The sequence below is a fragment of the Serinus canaria genome, chromosome 18, assembly GCF_022539315.1.
Source record: "Serinus canaria isolate serCan28SL12 chromosome 18, serCan2020, whole genome shotgun sequence".
In the NCBI taxonomy this organism is placed as follows: Eukaryota; Metazoa; Chordata; class Aves; order Passeriformes; family Fringillidae; genus Serinus; species Serinus canaria.
The window spans coordinates 9567517-9586456 of NC_066331.1; the positions used below are offsets into that span (position 1 = coordinate 9567517).

Here is an 18940-nt window from a genome sequence, read left to right on the forward strand (position 1 = left end):
ATGAAGGACAAAGCCGTGACTACAAATAAAAGTGATAGAACGTCACATTTTGTGCAATTCTCTCACTTTACAGCACTGGAGGCATTTACTCTTCACTTTCTGCCTTCTTGCTGATCTCCCTGCTCTTGGCTCGGAGCTTGTTGACCTGTGACTCTGCAATGTCAGCCCGCTCCTCGGCCTCCTCCAGCTCATGCTGGATCTTGCGGAACTTGGACAGGTTGACATTGGACAGCTCCTCCTGGAGATAGGAGGAAGCATAAAATAGGTGTTAAAATAATTGATAACAAAATTCCACTGTAAAACTGCTAGGTGAAAATATGAAATAAAGAAAGTGAAATGATACAGAGACCTACTACCACAATGTTGAGCTGGGTTCAAACAGAGCTACACAGGGAAAAACACCAACACAGAATCCCACTTCCATCTGGATAAGGACTGACTGAACACAGTGATACTCACAGCCTCCTCAGCTTGTCTCTTGTAAGCTTTCACCTTAGTTTGAAGCTTGTCCACCAGATCCTGCAGCCTGAGAACATTTTTCCTGTCTTCCTCAGACTAAAGAGAATGATAAGACAGAGAAGCATCTCTTTTACCCTCCTCTGTGTGATATAAAGAGTAAGAATTCTATTTGATTTTGCTGCCCAGTAAGAAAGATTTGATAGGCTGTATATTGTTAAAATGACTAGAAAGATAGTAATCTTCTGGTGCTTTCATTATTCTCCTGTTTGTATGTGAGACTCAGGACAGAGAGAAATCCCTCAGGGCTACATTTTGGGTACCAGGAATAAGAGTGTATCAACACAAAGAAGATTCCTGCCTTACCTGGTAGGTGAGTTCCTTCACCCTCCGCTCGTACTTGCGCACACCCTTCACGGCTTCAGCGCTGCGCTTCTGCTCAGCATCAACCTCCCCTTCCAGCTCCCGCACCTGCAAGGACAAGCCCATCCCTGCAGCTGCCCTGGCAGTGTCTCTCCAAGGAGGGACACGCTCACTCAGGCACAGCCCCAGCCCTACACACCCTGGCCTCCAGCTTCTGGATCTGCTTCTTCCCTCCCTTCAGTGCCAGCTGCTCGGCCTCATCCAGACGGTGCTGCAGGTCCTTCACTGTCTGGTCCAGGTTCTTCTTCATCCTCTCCAGGTGGGCACTGGTGTCCTGCTCCTTCTTCAGCTCTTCTGCCATCATGGCCGCCTGACCAGAGCAAACGGCCAAAGCCATTTTGGAGTGGAGATATTTTGGGGAGAATGCATCCATCATCATCAATGCTAGGAGAACCCAACTCACATCAGTGATGGCCTTCTTGGCCTTCTCCTCAGCATTGCGGGCTTCCTGGATGGTATCCTCCATTTCACTCTGGATCTGGGCAATGTCTGTTTCCAGCTTCTTCTTGGTGTTGATCAGGCTGGTGTTCTGTTGAACAATAAAATTTTGTGCAGTTGTTTCCAAAAGAGAACGATTACTTAAGAAATTTACTGTTCCAATGTAAAGTTATCCTCTAAATATCTCATATCAGATATATATCTGATAAATATCAGATAAATATCTGATATCTTTCTGATGTATCTTGTCAGGTCATACACAGATAGATAGCAGAGAATGACTGAAATTTGAAGCAGCTCTTCTGACTGCTCATGCAGTCTTACTCATTATGCCATAATCCATTTCTTTGTACAAGTGTAATAATTCTGGTTCAGATAAAGTACTCTACTACAAGAGATGATTTAGGAATTTACACAGAAGAAAATCTATAAAGGAAGAAAATTGCCCATGAGATTTTCAATCTAACCTGAGTGTGGAGGAGCTGAACTCTCTCACTTGCATCCAGAAGCTCCTGCTCAGCCAATTTCCTTGACCGCTCCGTCTGCTCAAGGGCTGCTCGAAGCTCCTCAATTTCAGCCTGCAGCAGGTTTGCTCTGCGCTCCACCATGGCCACCTGCTCCTTCAGGTCATCCTGTGTCCTGAGAGCATCATCCAAGTGTATCTGGGTGTCCTGTAGAGAATAAAGAGAAGTTATAAGGTGAAGAATCAAGAGAAATTATAAGACGACACAGCATTGTTGCACAGTTGTAATTGCCACCAGTCCCATAATGATTATGATAGGATAATAAATATAATTATAAGAATATATATATATATATATATATGTGGACTTATTGTCCATCTATGCACAGTATCTAAGAAAAGTCAGTTGGAGGCTGATTCATGAGAATTTGGGACAGCTGAAGAGTAAGGTCAAGTCCCTGAATTTTAGAAGAGTGGACTTGAGTCGTTCAAGGAATTTCTGGATGGAAACCCCTTGGGAAACTCACCTCAAGAATAAAGAAGCAAAAAAAGAGTTAAGAATGTTTTTTCTAGAGTGCAGAAGCTCTTAATTGACATGTGTTAGCAATCAGGCAAAAGAGGCAGATCAGCATGGCTAAGCAAGGACCTTCAGATCAAAATGAAGTGAAAAAAGGAAATGCATTGGTGGTAGAACAAGCAGCAAATGTCTTTGGAAGAATATAGAGCTGCTGCAAAGATGTGTAAGGATAGGATTACGAAAGCCAAGGCAGAGCTAGAGCTGAATTCCTGTTTTGTGTGGCCTCACATTGAGTATTGCATCCAGTTCTGGGCTCTTCAGTTAGGGAGAGTTACTAAGGAACTAGAATGTATCTAGAGGACTTCAGCAAAGCCAGTATTGGAAAAAGTAAACCCCAAAGTGCACATTCTTGGTGTAACATACCTTGAGCACTCCCTGGGTGTTTCTCAGGTTCTTCTGTGCCTCTGCAGCCACACGATTGGCATGGCTCAGCTGGATCTCCATTTCATTCAGGTCTCCCTCCATCTTCTTCTTCAGCCTCAGGGCTTCATTCCTGCTCCTGATCTCAGCATCCAAGGTGCTCTGCATGGAGTCCACAATTCTGAGGTGGTTCCTCTTCATCTGGTCAATTTCCTCATCTTTCTCTGCTATCTTCCTGTCAATCTCAGCTTTAACTTGGTTGAGCTCAAGCTGCAGGCGCAGGATCTTCCCCTCCTCATGTTCCAGGGAGGCCTGGAAAAGTGGACAAAACATTGATAGAATCAAAAATATTTTCAGAAATCTCAGATGCACTCCTCCACCATAACAGAGAGTATCTCTGTTCCAGGCCTTTTCAGCCCTATTTCTTCATTTATTTACTAGAGATGCCAGTAGTTGTTGTCGTGTACCTCAGCTTCCTCCAGAGCAGCCTGGATTTCAGATTTCTCCTGCTCAATCTGCTTCTTCACTTTCTCCAGCTCGTGAATCGCCTTTCCTTGCTCAGCGATCTGCTCCGTGAGGTCGGAAATCTCCTCTGCAAGGAAGGGAGCAAAGCACCATGGTCAGGCAGAGAGATGAATAGTGAAAGGCTCTGGTGCATCAAGGTGCCAGGCAAGATCTTATCCTTGCAGGCCCAAGCTTGTCAGATAGACAAGCTTGTGAGAAAGGCCAGGGAGGAGCAGAGGGCCAGGGACTTACGCTGCAAGTTCTTGTTCTCCCGCTTCATTGTTTCCAGGTGGTCCAAGGACTCCTCATAGGCATTCTTCATCTTGAACAGCTCCGTGCTGAGAGAGCGCGACTCCTTCTGCGAGGCCTCCAGCTCAGCCTGCGTTTCCTCATACTTCTGCTTCCATTCTGCCAGGATCTGAAGAGAAACGGGCAGTGAGTAGGGCTGGGGCCATCACGGGGCCATGCTCTGGCCAGGAGGGCTGGTGCTGGAGGCCAAAAGACCTTGTCAAAGTTCTTCTGCTTCTTATCCAGAGCAGCACAGGCAGCATTGGATCTCTCCACATCAATCATCAGGTCCTCCACTTCATTCTGCAGCCTCTGCTTTGTCTTTTCCAGGGAGGCACATTTGGCATTGACAGCCTCAACATGTTCCTCTGCATCCTGCAGGCGCTGGGCCAGTTTCTTCCTGGGAGGAGACAAGCACAGTTGCACGTTAGAGCTTGGAAAGTTGTCAGTTCTATACTGTCATTAGAGGTCAGCTGGTCGCTTTAACGGTTTTGAACTGCGCACTTTTCACAGATATGTAAGGATCTATCTTTGCTTGGTCCTATCACCTATTAGGCCTGTCAGCACTTCTAGTCCTAAAGCCTATATTTTCCCCTCCTATCTCCACTTTTTCTCTGCCTTCATCTCTCTCCTTTTTTTACAAATCTGTATTCTTACTTTCCGCCCATTCTTATCTTAACCCACTCTCAGATATTCCAATTTCTGCTGACCTCCATTTTCTCCAGTCATTTCCCATCCAGCTTCCCCACGTACTTGGCCTCCTCGAGCTCCTCCGTGCGCTGAATCGCGTCCGTCTCGTATTTGGTTCTCCACTGGGCCACTTCACTGTTGGCCTTGGACAGGGCTCGCTGCAGCTCCCCCTTGGCCTCCTGCTCCTCCTCATATTGTTCCCGGAGCAAGTCACAGTCGTGGCGAGCAGACTGCAGGGCGTGGGCCAGGGCATTCTTGGCCTGTGGGGACACTGGGTTTGGTAACCTGAATACTTATCTTGAAATGCCTCTTAACTATGAACTTGAAAGTGAAATTGAAATGAATAATTGGGCAAATGTAGAACTTGGAGCTGGTGAAGCCCTCATTGACATATTTGGAGCATCTGGATGCATTTGTGACTCTTGGGACTGTACTCTGCTGTTTGTATATATGTTCACACGTGTGCTGAATCCTGTCTTAGAGGATCATTAAAATCTCATGGAAGAATCTCATGTGGATTACTTCCTCCAGCACAAACAGCATCCTGCTTCCTTCCCTCCCTTGTGGTAGAGTGAGGGTTGTGCATTAGTTCTGTTCCGTCCAGGTTATGTGTTTGGGGAAAGAACACTGAAGCAGTCTAGTGTCAGAGAGGATTCTGTAGATGTTTTCAGGGGTGATGTAGGCTGTGGACACTAGGGTACTTCCAGACCTTGATTTCTTCCTCTAGATGTCTCTTGAGTTCCTCAATCTGTTGGGTAAATCCTTGCTTGCCCCTGGACAGCTGAGAAATCAGAGCATCTTTCTCCTCCACTTGGCGGGAAAATTCACCTGGAAAGGAAAGGAAAAAAAGGAAGTAGATTCTTCCTCCTATGACAGCATCTGCTTAAAAGCATGTAACCAGGAATGGCCTGGAGAGCTTATACCAGTTGCCACTGTACTCTCTGGCTGCTCATGGCACACAGGTCCTGCTGTTGAACTTTGGGGATGAGGATGTCTCACCTGACTTCTGTCTGCAGACGAGCTCTTTGCGTATTGAGGTCATTGATCATGCGCTGATTCTGCTCCTCCTTAGTTTTAAGCTCACTCAGCTGATCTTCCAGTGTGCGGCACATCTTCTCTAGGTTGGCCTAGAGAGGGAACACAGGAAGGGAAAAGAGATGATGGTCTGCACTCTGCTTTTTTGTCACAGTGGAGATTTGGTTTCTGGAATGCGTGTAGCAGAAGCAGCTTTTGTGCCACACTTTAATCTTCGGAGCATTTTCTTCTCCAATTCCATACCTTGGCTTTGGAGACAGACTCCATGTTGCTGGCCAAGTCATCAATCTCCATCTTCAGCTCACTCTTCTCTTTCTCCAGCTTCTGCTTCACGCGTTGCAGGTTGTCGATCTGCTCGCCCAGCTCAGCTGTGCTGTCTGCGTGCTTCTTGCGCAGGGCGGCAGCCGTGGCTTCGTGCTGCAGCGTGGCCTCTTCCAGGTCACGGCGCATCTTCTGGAACTCTGCCTCACGCTTCTTGTTCATATCAATCTGAGCTGCTGTGGCCCCTCCTGCTTCTTCCAGGCGCTCGCTGATCTCCTCCAGCTCCCTGGACAGGTCAGAGCGATGCTTCTCTGCTTTAGCGCGAGAGGTTCGCTCTGCCTCAATTTCCTCCTCCAGCTCCTCAATGCGGGCCTGCAGAACAGCAGGGACCCTTCACAGCTGTGCCCTCCTCCTGCCTGAGCTGAGCCTGAGCAAGGCAGGGGAAGGAACAGACACTTGCCTGCAGCTCCTTGATCTTCTTCTGAAACTGCATGCCAAGGGCTTGTTCATCCTCGATCTTGCTTTGGATCTGGCTGATTTCAAAGTCTTTCCTTTGGGCCAAGTGAACAATGTTAGAGCTCCAAGAAAAAAGACAAGTGCTGCAGCCCAGCACTCAGGTGCCCCAGAGCCACACTTACTTCTTCAGTTTCTCATCCAGCTGCTGCTTATCATTCTCCAAATCCATGATGCTGTCCTGGGCCATCTTCAGGTCTCCTTCCAGTTTCCTCTTCGCTCTCTCCAGGTCCATGCGCAGTTTCTTCTCTTGCTCCAGGGACCCTTCCAGCTAAACACAACAAAACCATCAGGGCTCTGCCAGCCAGCTTGGACTCCATACCTGTCCTGTTCCTGCTCTATGTCTGTGTGCTTACATCATCCACTTGCTGTTCCAGCTTGGTCTTGGCTTTGGTCAGAGTATTGACTTTGTCTTCCTCTGCCTGCAGGTCATCCAGGGTCTGCTGATGGGCCTCTTGGAGGGCTTTCTTCTCCTTTGTCAGCTTGGCAATGGTCTCATCCAAAGCTGCCATCTCCTCAGTCAGGTTTTTCACCTTTGAGAAGAACGGAGCAAGCACAGACAGAAAATGGTGCTTAACATTTTATAACAAGACAAATTTTTCCAGATTGCAAGTCACAGGTTCTACCTCATACCTTGTTTTCAGTAGCGTGTTTTTCCTTCTCCACCTTGGCCAGTGTTAGCTCAAGGTCATCAATATCTTTCTTCAGCTCTGAACATTCATCCTCCAGCTTCCTCTTCTTGGCTGTCAGCTCAGCATTCATCTCTTCTTCTTCTTCTGCTCTCTCTGTCAACTCCTTAATTTTGGCTTCCAGCTGGATTTTGGTTTTGATGAGTTGGTCGCACCTTTCCTCAGCATCAGCCAAACCATCAGCTTCCTACATGATTCATTTAAACAAAACAGTTTTCAACCTGAGGCTAATGGCTCTGATGTTCTTTTAGGCTGTAGACATCTCAATGCCATCAGATTAATCCAAATACTTGCTTGTAAATACAGTTTTAAGCCCATTATTGTTGCTACATTCTTATTTCTAGGGAAGAAGGTAAGCAGTGAACTTTCATCACCATTTTTCTTGAAGAGACAGGGACCATAAATGCCTGATAAATACCTGACTCTCTCAGCTCATCCTACTCCATCTGAATTCCCTTGGGATTCTCCAAACAACGTGTGTTAATTGGACCTCCAGACAACCTTAATTGGGTCGGTTGGTGACATATCAAAATTGTAAAGTATATAAAGTTCTGTAAAGATTAAGGTAGCAATTGTATGTGGTTTTTCTTCTCATTTTATAAAATATGTTTATGTTTTTTAAATAATTTTTATTTTGGGATAATATGTCTTTACTGAGACATTTGGCATGATTTTATATCGGACATCACAAATCAAAAAAATTTTAGCAATACTCACAGCCTGCACTTGGAGCTGCAGGTCATTTTTCTCCTGCACCAGGGCCACCATTTTCTCTTCAAGCTCCTTCCTCTTTGCCTCAGACTTTGCAAGCTCTTCCTTGGTTTTCTCAAATTCTTCTTTCATATTGGCCATTTCTTTCTCAGACTCTGCACTCTTCAGCAAGGGCTTGATCTTGAAGAACAGCTTCATCCATGGCCAGTGTTTGACATTCATGAATGAACGAACATTGTACTGGATGCAGAAGATGGACTCTCTTAAAGGTAACAAAACATATTTTGATACATGTTTTAAAATCTATAAAACGTATTTAGCAGTATATGTTAATATATATATTATGAAGTTCAACACATAATATATCTTAGTTGTATATATATGTATATAGTATCTATATTAGTATATTTGTTTACATATATAGTTCTGTATATCGCTATATGTAAAATATCATGTATTATTCAATATACATTTCTTAATAATATTTAGATCACATTTTATATATAACATATATATATATTTCCACTGAAAATCCTTCTAGTGTTATGTAGAGTATCAACCTGTATGGACAGTTTTGGAGTCCAGGAGTTTGGCTCATTTATATGGCCAGCGAAAAGAAACACTTCTGTAAGTTGACTCAGTCACTTAAATGAAATTTATCAAAGGTAAGAGTATGCTTCTGTCATGATAGAAATATGTCTTTCTCTTATTTTATTTAGCAGTGACCTAAAAATATTTGCTTAGACTCGATATTGAGTTTCTTAAAGTACATATAATATAGCCATTTAATGACTTCAGCAACAAAGTATTAAAAAAATTGTTTGCCTAAGTCAGGATTTCACACTACTTTTTATGTTTTCAGGATATATTTTCATATTGACAAACTGAATTAATGAGAAATAAATGAGATTTTTTGTGAAGCAGCTTATTTTCACTTTTGTTCATGCCATTAGTATCTGATAAGGATTGGCTCAGCAAGCCAAGTCAATATCTACCTCCTTTCCATCATTTTCTTGAACTCCACCCTCATCAGGTAACCCCTACACATGGCCTGCGTGCGGGTGATGAGCTCTGCCAGCTTCTCATCCCTCATCTCCTCCAGGAGTCCCAGCAGCCCAGCTTTGAAGAACACCTTGAGAGATGGAACATTGCAGCACATCACTGTCAGGTAGAGAGAGCAAAGCCCAGGCAGGCAGTGAATGGGGGAGGGATTTTTACCTTGGTGTGTCCAAATTTGTACTGGGTGTGGTCCACATCGATTGACCCAAGGAGCTTCTCAGAAGCCTTCTTGCTGTCGATGAACTGTCCCTCAGGGATGGCACTGGCATTAAGCACCTTGTATCTGTGGAATCAGAGGAAGATAAGGAATAAATAATAGCCCTTCGAAAATGTCTTTTTTTTTTTCTCTCAATAGCTATAGAAAGAATCTGGATTATTCACTTGGACAAATTATTTTTGTATACCTAAAAATAACTTCCTCATTACTTAAAACAATTAGGAAATGCAAATGATTCAGTATTTGTGGATATGGTGGAGGGTGATGAAATGTAATCTGACCTCTGTTTGAAATCAGCATAGAGGATTCTGCTGGGAAACCCTTTCCTGCAGATCCTGATCCCTTCCAGCACGCCGTTACAGCGCAGCTGGTGCAGCACCAGCTCGTGCTCCATGGCACCTAATAAATCACAGAACAAAATTGTATATCATTTTACTGCACAGAGAAGATCAGATATATCACACCTCTGAACTTTAACAACTTACCAGGTGTTTTTGTTTCGTTAGGGATAAGACACCGTACAAAATGGGGATGGGTGCTTCTCAAATTGCTCATCAGCTTGTTTAAATTTTCCTTAGGAGAAAGAACAAAGCCTCAGGTTTAAAAGTGTCATTTACACAATCTCAATACTAGGTAGAGATAAAAACACTGCAATAAAACCATGATAAGTAATTTTTTTTACAGAACTTTTGCGCAGTTCTGAAAGAAGACTTCCCAAGATTCAGTAGGAATTCCTGTTTACTAGAAGCAAATTAATTATTTTATCCTTTCTGAACACAAAGATGTACTAGATCTATCTAAGGCATTTCTGAACTGAATATTCTGGTTTTTTTTTTTCATAATGTGGTAATTTTAGAATGAATATTCTACAGTACCCGGAAGAGAGCCGAGACAGTCTGGAAAGAAGAACCCTTCTTCTTGGCGCCCTTCTTGCCACCGCCGCCGCTGCTCTCTAAAAAGTAATAATATTTTTATAAAGAAGTGAACAACAAAAACACACAGAATCTGAAAATCCTTATATGTCCATCTTAAAAACTCCAGTAAAAATAATAATTTGATCAAAATTTGCAAACTCAGACTGTGGTTAAAGTTACAAAAAATATTTGAATTTTTCAGATGACAGAAGAAGGAAATCTAATAACTTCAAGCTGAAATTTTGAAAATGCAGTCAGGAAATAAAATGTAACATTTTGCGTAGACGGATATTTGAAGCACTAAACTAATGGCTAGTAAGTACACCAAATACCATATTTATGTAGTCTTACATTTAGGGGTATGCATAAATTTAAAAGCATGTTGATACATTTGATTGTACTCTCTGAAGTATTTGAGAATGGTCCATATTGCAGAAATCTGGTTACTCCGCTAGGCTGGGTTAATGCTCTAGTACAGCTATCTCACTCTAAAACCTACAGATTTATTAAGGTGTCTAGGGAGTAGTAATATCCTTTATTAGACTGAGATCCAAACAGTAGATGAGGTTTTGGGTTTTCAGTTTTAGAAATGTAAATACCATTGCAAAATATTATTACAACATTTTAATTTAATTTTCTGTAAATTTAAATAGAACTGATTTCAAAGAAATCACCTGCTTCAGCCCCACCAGCAGATGCAAAGAGCAAGGCCAGGGTCTTCAGGGATGACTTCTGATACAGCCCCACAACAGTTTCATTCAGAGGGTCCTTGTTCTTCTCCAGCCAACCAGTGATGTTGTAGTCCACTGTGCCAGCATAGTGCACCAGGGAGAAGTGAGCCTCAGCCTTGCCCTTGCCAGGCTTGGGCTTCTGGAAGTTGTTGGACTTGCCCAGGTGCTGGTCATAGAGCTTGTTCTTGAAAGAGGTGTCAGTTGCCTTGGGGAACATGCACTCCTCTTCCAGGATGGAGAAGATGCCCATGGGCTGGGAGAAATAGCAACATGTGAAGAAAGTGTGGAAGGAAGAAACAGAGGCAATGAATGTAAGAAAGAGGAATGGAAGATAACAGTTATACCAAAAAATCCTTCTCGATATGTGTAATCTTATGTTTCTCAGAAAGGGCATTTTGTTAGTGGCTATGCCATCAGTTATACAAAAACAAGCTCCCCTTTAAGATTCAGGGTTGGGATGTAATAAAGATCAATAAAGAAATTGATTTGGACATGTTTGGTGAAAGTGGAAAGCAAAATGAATGAAAGTAGTAGCATTCAGATATAAGGAAGAGTTTAAACTTCCTATATGCTCTTTCTTTAAAATGAGACAGAAAATTTTTCAAGAAACAATAAAATAGAGATTTTATAACTGAAAATGTATGAAGTATGCGGGAGCCAATAACCTTCTCAATGAGCTCAATGCAGGCAGCCAGGTCCATGCCAAAGTCAATGAACTCCCATTCAATCCCCTCCTTCTTGTACTCCTCCTGCTCCAGCACGAACATGTGGTGGTTGAAGAACTGTTGCAGTTTCTCATTGGTGAAGTTGATGCACAGCTGCTCCAGGCTGTTGAACTGCAGAAGGCAAAGATTTACTTACCTGTGAATTTCAGTCCCAGGAATGTTGTTCTTGTTTCAGTAGGCTTTATTCTTATCCCACTAAGATCTCCATGACTGGAATCTTGAATTTCTAGTGCTGGAACTGGACATGTGACTGGCATATTCCATCTTCTAATATATCTAACCTCTTAGGCCCTGGCACTGTCTCAACATATTTCTGAGCTCTGAATAGATCTCCAGATCTTAGTCCAAGTCCAGCTTTTCATTTGAATTTGTGTACATTACCTCTGTATTCCCAAGCATTCAGAGGAAATCTGGCTTCAGCATAAACAAAAACTTCCTTTGAAAAGGCATATTTTAACTTTCTCAAAGTCTGTCTCTGCTGTTATTTATCAGTCGTTCAGAGCAGTTTGCAATGCAATTTTCACTTTTGCATGCAATAAATATCTACAAATAAATACAGCCCTGTGGGATAGCACATGCAATGAGAACCAGAAGGGTACTTTTCCTAGAGGAAAGGCAGGATTATCTAATAAATAGAAATAACCCGTAACTGAAATAAAGGACACCCCAACCCCAAATTATTCCAATTTCCTAATGCCTCTTCCAGGAAAGCTTTATGGAGATTGTCCTCTTACATCAAAGATCTCAAAGCCAGCAATGTCCAGGACACCAATGAAGTACTGCCTGGGCTGCTTCGTGTCCAGCTGCTGGTTGATGCGAACAACCATCCACAGGAACATCTTCTCAAACACAGACTTAGCCAGGGCACCCACTGAGTTGTATACCTAAGAAAAGGTTGAAGGAAAGCTACCATCTGCAGCAGAAGACGAGTTCAAAATTTTTAATTCAAGTAATTTTTTTTCTTCTATTTTCACTCGACTCTTACCTGCTGCACAGTTTGGCCCTTGGTCACATATTCATTCCCCACCTTGACTCGGGGGTAGCAGAGGGCCTTGAGCAGGTCTGCTGAGTTCAGACCCATCAGGTAGGCAGCCTTGTCAGCAACTAAGGAAACAAGCATAGAGCAGGATCAGATATTAGCTCTCAGTGAAAGGACCTTGCAGTAATTCAGATTTCTGCAGAAGCCTTATATATTTAACTATGTCCTTTAAAATATTGTAGTTTTTCTTGACTTGCTAATTTTTCTGATTTAATCTATATGAATAATGAAGGTAAATATTATTCCAATACTTTTACAGTGAACATGTAATAGGCTAAACAGACGAAAGGACCAAGGGCCATGAAAATGGCAGGTCAGACAGTCACAATTTCTGAATAAACAGAATAGCAAAATGGTTGGTATTGAAATACACTGCACTGAAAATTGCAGTCAGTGAAGTTCTCCTGTCATTGGAGAGAGAGAGGTAGATTAGTGAGGTATAATGCCAAAAGTATGAATAGGATATCCTGTACAACTTTCATAGTCGACTTAGATTGTCCCGAAGGATAAATATCAAACACATTTAGTTTTCCCAGCTCCCATTTTATCTGCAGCTAGGTTTACAAATGCAAGCACCACAGCACAACATATATTCTGTCATCACTTTCCAATTTGCTGCCTGTCTTGTCCCACAGTGAAGCTGATAGCAAACACCAGTACTATTTACAGGGCTCTTCAATGTGAGAAGGCCAAACCTCATTATGTAAGATTTATACACAGATGCTAATTTTAAGCTGCTTTTATGTGTTATTTCCAATAAGACATTTAAGGCACATTCATAACTAGAAAGATGAAACAAGAAGAAAATTTCAGTTTTATAGATATATATGTATTTACAGATGCACACTGTGGTTGTATACAGGCTACTCTGCTATTATTATATAATTATTCATTAGTACTTGAGAGCTGTTCCTGGTTCTGTGTCAAGTCTGGGAAGCTTCCCGTCAAGGCAGCAGCAAAGTTTGCTTTACTTTTGCCTGACTCCTACTCTGAAAGAAGACAGAAGCATGCATTAGGAGTCACTAGACTTAAATTTTTGCTTTGTTCAAAATAATCTGCAGGTTCCACTGAGTTGTGTTCCTCCAGAGAAGTCCTCGTGCTAGGACCCACTGCTATTCTACAATACCGGCACTAAGGAAATGCACAGGCTCAGTCAATCATTCTGACCCTCACATGCTGCCTTCAACTCAGTGAATGTTCACAATCTCCTGTGCTCTGGGCTGGGTTGTGCTGGTACCTTCTGTGCCATCAGGCTCTGCCTGCTCCTCTCGTTGTTTCTGCTTGAACTTCAGGTTCCCATAGTGCATGACAGCCCCTGTCAGCTTGTAGATGGCTGTTTTCTCGTCTGCAGTGAAGCCCAGGATGTCAATGGCGCTCTGACAATAGAGTTGTTAAGGTGAGTACCCCAGCTGTTAAAGGTCAGAGAGATGAAAGCTCACCTAAGAAAACTTCTGCTACTTACGTCGGTGGCCATCAGCTCTTCCTGGTCGTTAATGCTGGGAACTGTGATCTCCCCTTGACTCACATACAGATAGTCATAGGGGTTGGTGGTGATCAGTAACATCTCTGAAAAGAAGGACAAAACAGAGACAGGTCAAATGCAATTGGCACGGAAAAGAATTCAGTTGTTCCATGACCTTTGCATGGAGGAGTTACTGATCTTTCCTACCAATGAGCTCTGGCTTCTTGTTAGACATGATCTGATAAAAGATGTGGTAGCTCCTTTCCGCCTTGAGCTGGAAAGTGACTCTGGACTTCTCCAGCAGATCTGGCAAGGAAGGTAGGACACAGTCAAGCACAAGAAGTGGGGAAGGCTGGAGGGAAAGGGGATCAGGCCAGAAGGGTGTCTTACATGTTTCAATATCAGCAGAAGCCAGTTTGCCTGTGGCACCAAAATGGATTCTGATGAATTTACCCTGAAAGCAGCAGGAAAGTCAATTGAGATTTATTTTACTAATCTGGACAGCAAGAATATTCAAATTGGTGTTGACAGTTGTGCCGAGTAACAACTCACAAAGCGTGAGGAGTTGTCGTTCCTCACGGTCTTGGCATTTCCAAAGGCCTCCAGCAGTGGGTTGGCACTGATGATTTGATCCTCAAGTGTCCCCTAGAATAGAAGTCTTCTTGTCATGATCTAGTTTCTCAAGAAATTGGGTAGTTGCAGGTTTCTAGCCCTGGGACCTCACCTGCATTTTGCCTGAGGTCTGCTCCTCCTTCTTCTTGTCCCCACTGGCTGCAATTGTTGCAAAGTACTGGATGACACGCTTTGTGTTCACAGTCTTCCCGGCCCCGGATTCTCCGCTGCCAAAGCCAAGAGAGAAGCAGAGGGTGCGTGGTCAGGCAGGAGGTGCCCTGGCACCGGGCAGCCCCAGGGACCCGCACAGGGGGGTACCTACGTGATCAGGATGGACTGGTTCTCCCTATCTGTGAACAAGACAGAAACACAGTGCTCAAAACTCAATAAACAACAGAGAAAGAATGAAACATAGTCAAGTCTAATGTTTTGCCTGATGTCAGCTTTACTTAAACAAGCAAACCTCCAAAGCACACCACTGAGTACAGAGATGCCTTTCTTTTAAAACAGCAGAAACAACACTATGAAGATAGTAAACTCCAACGGATGTGTGTGTCAGATCCAAGAAAGGTTTGAAAAAGTCTGTTCACTTTGGTGAGACAGAGAATCCTTTCAGAGAATTTAATGGTTCAATGCCTCTGAGGCAGACAGAGCCACTCACCAGTCAGCATGAACTGATAGGCATTGTCAGAGATGGAGAAGATGTGTGGAGGGGCCTCCTGGCGCTTCTTGCCTCGGTAGGCCAACACCACCTCGGGGTTGTACACCGGCAGCCACTTGTAGGGGTTGACGGTGACGCAGAAGAGACCCGAGTAGGTCTGCAAGGAAGGGACACAGCACCTTGGCTTCCCCTGAGCCTGGCCCAGCAGCTCCTGAGGCTGCCCAGAGGAAGCTGCTGCTGCCACTTACGTAGATCATCCAGGCTGCGTAACGCTCTTTGAGGTTGTACAGCACAGCGGGTTCGTGCAGGTGGGTCATCATGGCCATGTCCTCGATTTTGTCATACTTGGGAGGGTTCATGGAGAAGATTTGATCTTCCTTCACTGTCAGGGTCTGTCAGAGGGCAGGAAGGTACATGCATGTCAGCTAAGAGCCAGAGTGGCAATGAACTGCTGTTCATAAGTTTTGTATTTTACCCACCTCTCCCCCTTCAGTCTTGACAGTGATTTTTCCTGGTTCCCTGCTCTGGATTGTGCTCTTCACATAGGACTCCTTTGCATGTACCACGAAGACAGATGACTTGGCATCGAAAGGTTTGTTCTGGGCCTCAATTCTCTCCTTCTCTGACTTTCGGAGGTAAGGAGCTGCCTCCCCAAAGATGGCCATCTCAGCGTCCGTAGACATGGCTGCTGCTTACGACACGTAATGCAGCAAGTATCTGTGAGGATAGAGAATGTATTAAAATAGTCTGTGATGAACAAAACACTCCTACAGCACTTTTGGTTGCTCTTCTTTAGGTGTCAACCAAATTGCCTTCTTTTTCTGCTAATTCAGAGTTCTCTTCTGCAATTTTTTTTCTGGTTTTTTTTTTTTTTTTTTGTGTGTGATCAGATCTTTAGTCATACTGGACATTTGCATTTACAGAAGAGTGCTTTCTGTGGTTTTGTATTTGGGGTCCCAGGAGAAGAAGGACATGGAGCTGTTGGAGTGAATCCAGAGGAAGCCATGGAGATATTCCAAGGGATAAAGCCCCTCTGCTCTGGAAATAGGCTGGGAGAGCTGTGTTGGTTCCGTCTGGAGAAGAAAAGACTCCAAGGTGACCTTCCAGCCACCTTTCATTCCCTAAAGGAGTTCCAAGAGACTTGAAGGGGAACTTTAGACAAGGGCTTGGAGCAACAGATCAAAAGGGAATGGCTCACAACTGAAATAGGATGAGTTTAGGTTAGATATTAGGAAGAATAATCTTTTCAACAGCAAAAAAAATTACTTTGCCTTCTTGGCCAAAGACAAACTTCATGACACAATTTGGTGTTACCAATTCAACTGAATGGGTGCAATTTCCTGACTGATTTTGTCTCTAACAACATGTTTTTTCACTTGATTAATATGTTATAACTCAAATGAGACAATTCCACAAGATAATCGCAGAAGTTTGAAAAATTGTGCCAGATTTTCACTGGCAATTTTAACACTGCCTATATAATTTCACATTTTCTTACAAGATTCCTAACATGAATAATACTAACTGTTCCTAGGAGGAATAAGATTGCTATATTATGTATCTTAGTATATACTATGTCAGTATATATATTATGTTATTATATATTACAGTGTATTAGTTTATATTTGTACCTAATACCTGTATTGTACTTTGTGTTATTTCATAGACACTGGATGCTTTTCTCACAATATATCCCTATGATACTATCAAAAACTATAATATATATTTTAGGTTAGTGTACATTAATATATAAATATGTATTGTGTCAGTAGTTTGACTTTTTAAAGTACTAAACTATTTTCTTTTGATTGTTTTTTGTGACATTTTCTGAAATTAATGCTATGCTAATGCTCCTTCACTGATTCAAAGCATGCTGCTTATATATTCCTTACAGGATTGCTTGTTGACATTTTATAATTTTGAGGGATATATTTTAGTCACAATATTTGACAACATTAACATAAATTACTGTAGAAAGTAAACACGAAGAGTTTATTTTCCTCAGTGTAAATATTTAAAACTTAATTTAGATGCAGTTCCATCTCTCTTTTTCCAGTTATCCAAGTAGGTATCATCCTTTATTCAGTTCCTTATGATTACAAATATTTGCTTGTATAATTTTGTCACAATTATGCAATACTTTCAGAGGCAGAAACAAGCCTATAAGGAAGCTCAGACTGAAACGCTTGCTTTCAGCACTTCGATGTTTTTATACACAAAATTCTAACCACATTCCTAATCTTCCATGTGAAAAAAGGACATATTACCATTTTTTAAATATCTATTTCTTCTCCTGTTGCTTCACAGTCAGTGCCAGTGACCCTTGATATTTGAGATACATGCAAAAAACCAACCCCAAATAACTGGAAGGTACTTTCTGATGGTTTTTTTGGGTTTTTCCCCCTCCTCGGGGCAGTTTCTTTAGAATCTGGTATCTACTGGAGATTCCTGGGGAGAGTGTAGGCAATGCTGCAGTGATCAGTACTTTAAAGATCACTCTTTTTAAGAATCTCGTGACAAAAATAACATCAATCCAGCCCAATTATCATCCTGTATTTCTACAATGGACACAAATATAATGACAACCAGGATTTCCAGCATACCTGCATAGAAGCCCTGCCTTACAGCAGCTCAACCTGTCCCTTAAAAGCAAATAAATCAAGATCTTACCTTTTGTGAAACAAAGGCTTGCAGATTGGAAGATGAACAGTATTAAGAAACAGAATAAGTAACTTTCTTCTTACTGCTGAGCCCCAGACTACATTTATAGACTGAAAACAAATGGATGGTTGGAAAGCAGACTGAAAATCCCAGCTGACACTGGCAGACACCCATTGAACGAATGTGAGCATCCATAGGAATGCACTGGAACTTGTGGAATGCAGAGCCAGTTTCCCTCCATTCCCAAACTCCCTAGTCCCAAGCCCTGAAACTCTTACCTTAGAGATTTCTGAGAAAGGACAAGACACAACAGATCCCAGGGTGCTTTTATAGGATCTGATCTGCATATGTAGCCACCACCTCCTCTTTCTGAGGTCAAAACATTTCTGGCAATCTTAACTCCTAACAGAATTGCGATTCGTATTAGAAGTGAATGGATATAATTAGACATAACAGGTCTGTGAATCAATGTCCTATAAATAATTTGACAAGAAAGCATGAGAAGGGGGGGAAGTGGGAGGGTGTGCTAAAGGAGATGAAAGGGGCTTCATTGGTTCTGTAATCCATCAGATGCTGACTCGCACAGAAAAAGTGAAGAGTAAGAGCCAGTGTGTCTCGTAGGAAACATGTAGGGATGGAGAGAAGTCACAGGCTCCTGCCTGCTGCAAGCACTCAGAGCCCTCAGTGTGGAAAAGCAGGAGAGGTCCTACTGAGAGGCAGGGATACTGCTAGAGGAAGAAAATTCCAGTGCAGGAGGAAGCATCTGGAAAGGAACAGAAGTCACAGAAGTGAGAATCAGATGATAAGAATGACCAAGGACTAGAATGGAGCAAAGCCAAAGCAAGTGAAGGAGGCAAGAATAAGTCTGAATGTAGGGATAAGGAAGGATATTTGAATAAAGAAGAGGAAGTCCCTGGAGGTGTTTAAGAAAAGACTGGATGTGGCACTCAGTGCCATGGTTTAGTTGATAAGGTGGTGTTAGGTCAGGTTGGACTCGATCTCAAAGGTCTTTCCCAACCTACTTCATTCTGTGATTCTGTGAAATAAATCAGGATATGATTCCAGTGGGCTAACAGCAAGTCAGCATGGAGAAAAGAAGCAATAAAAGAGCAGAACAAGTTTAGCCTAAAAATAAAAGCTTCAAAGCCCAAGGTCATAGAGTTAAGTCCCAGACAAAAGTCACAGGAATCAAATTCTTGGTTTTGGAGCTGAAGGTTTTCAGAGATCATATGAACAGCACTATGGAAGCGTTTTACAGAACTTAAGACATTCATCCCATTGGAATCAGGAGAGATGGCTGCTGTCTTAACATAGGGTAGTTATTCAGCATTACTTTTGCAATATAAGTGTGCTAGGAAAGATTTAATAAATTTACATCCTCTGAAATAGAGTCAGTCATACCCTATGCTGCTCTGGAAGATCAGAAACTATTTTTTAGAGAGATCTGAACT

The 18940-nt window shown here is 42.6% G+C and overlaps 1 protein-coding gene across 1 annotated transcript; it reads right to left on the reverse strand.

Annotated features, from left to right (window-relative positions):
- Positions 1–85: 85 nt before the first annotated feature.
- Positions 86–15511, reverse strand: LOC103823918 (myosin-1B). Its single transcript, XM_050981191.1, has 38 exons — positions 15308–15511; positions 15077–15220; positions 14829–14985; positions 14490–14517; positions 14280–14394; positions 14108–14200; positions 13946–14009; positions 13763–13861; positions 13556–13659; positions 13331–13469; positions 12040–12158; positions 11789–11938; positions 10995–11165; positions 10273–10582; positions 9560–9636; positions 9170–9257; positions 8966–9083; positions 8627–8750; positions 8404–8540; positions 7415–7670; positions 6642–6884; positions 6365–6541; positions 6134–6279; positions 5956–6046; positions 5478–5867; positions 5203–5326; positions 4909–5030; positions 4263–4459; positions 3726–3909; positions 3474–3639; positions 3185–3309; positions 2721–3029; positions 1785–1988; positions 1283–1408; positions 1019–1189; positions 823–927; positions 460–555; positions 86–238 (listed from the first exon to the last, which is right to left on the reverse strand). The coding sequence occupies exons 1-38, from the start codon at positions 15509–15511 to the stop codon at positions 86–88; spliced, it is 5826 nt and encodes a 1941-aa protein (XP_050837148.1).
- Positions 15512–18940: the final 3429 nt, after the last annotated feature.

What these genes read in the sequence shown, in the direction of transcription:
- LOC103823918 (XM_050981191.1), bottom strand. Translation starts at nt 15,511, where the DNA reads ATGTCTACGGACGCTGAGATGGCCATCTTTGGGGAGGCAGCTCCTTAC. An exon ending in ACGCAGCCTGGATGATCTAC is followed by an intron (nt 14,986 to 15,076) that starts GTAAGTGGCAGC and finishes CCTTCCTTGCAG; the next exon opens with ACCTACTCGGGTCTCTTCTG. An exon ending in TGCAGCTCCAAGTGCAGGCT is followed by an intron (nt 6,885 to 7,414) that starts GTGAGTATTGCT and finishes TGAATCATGTAG; the next exon opens with GAAGCTGATGGTTTGGCTGA.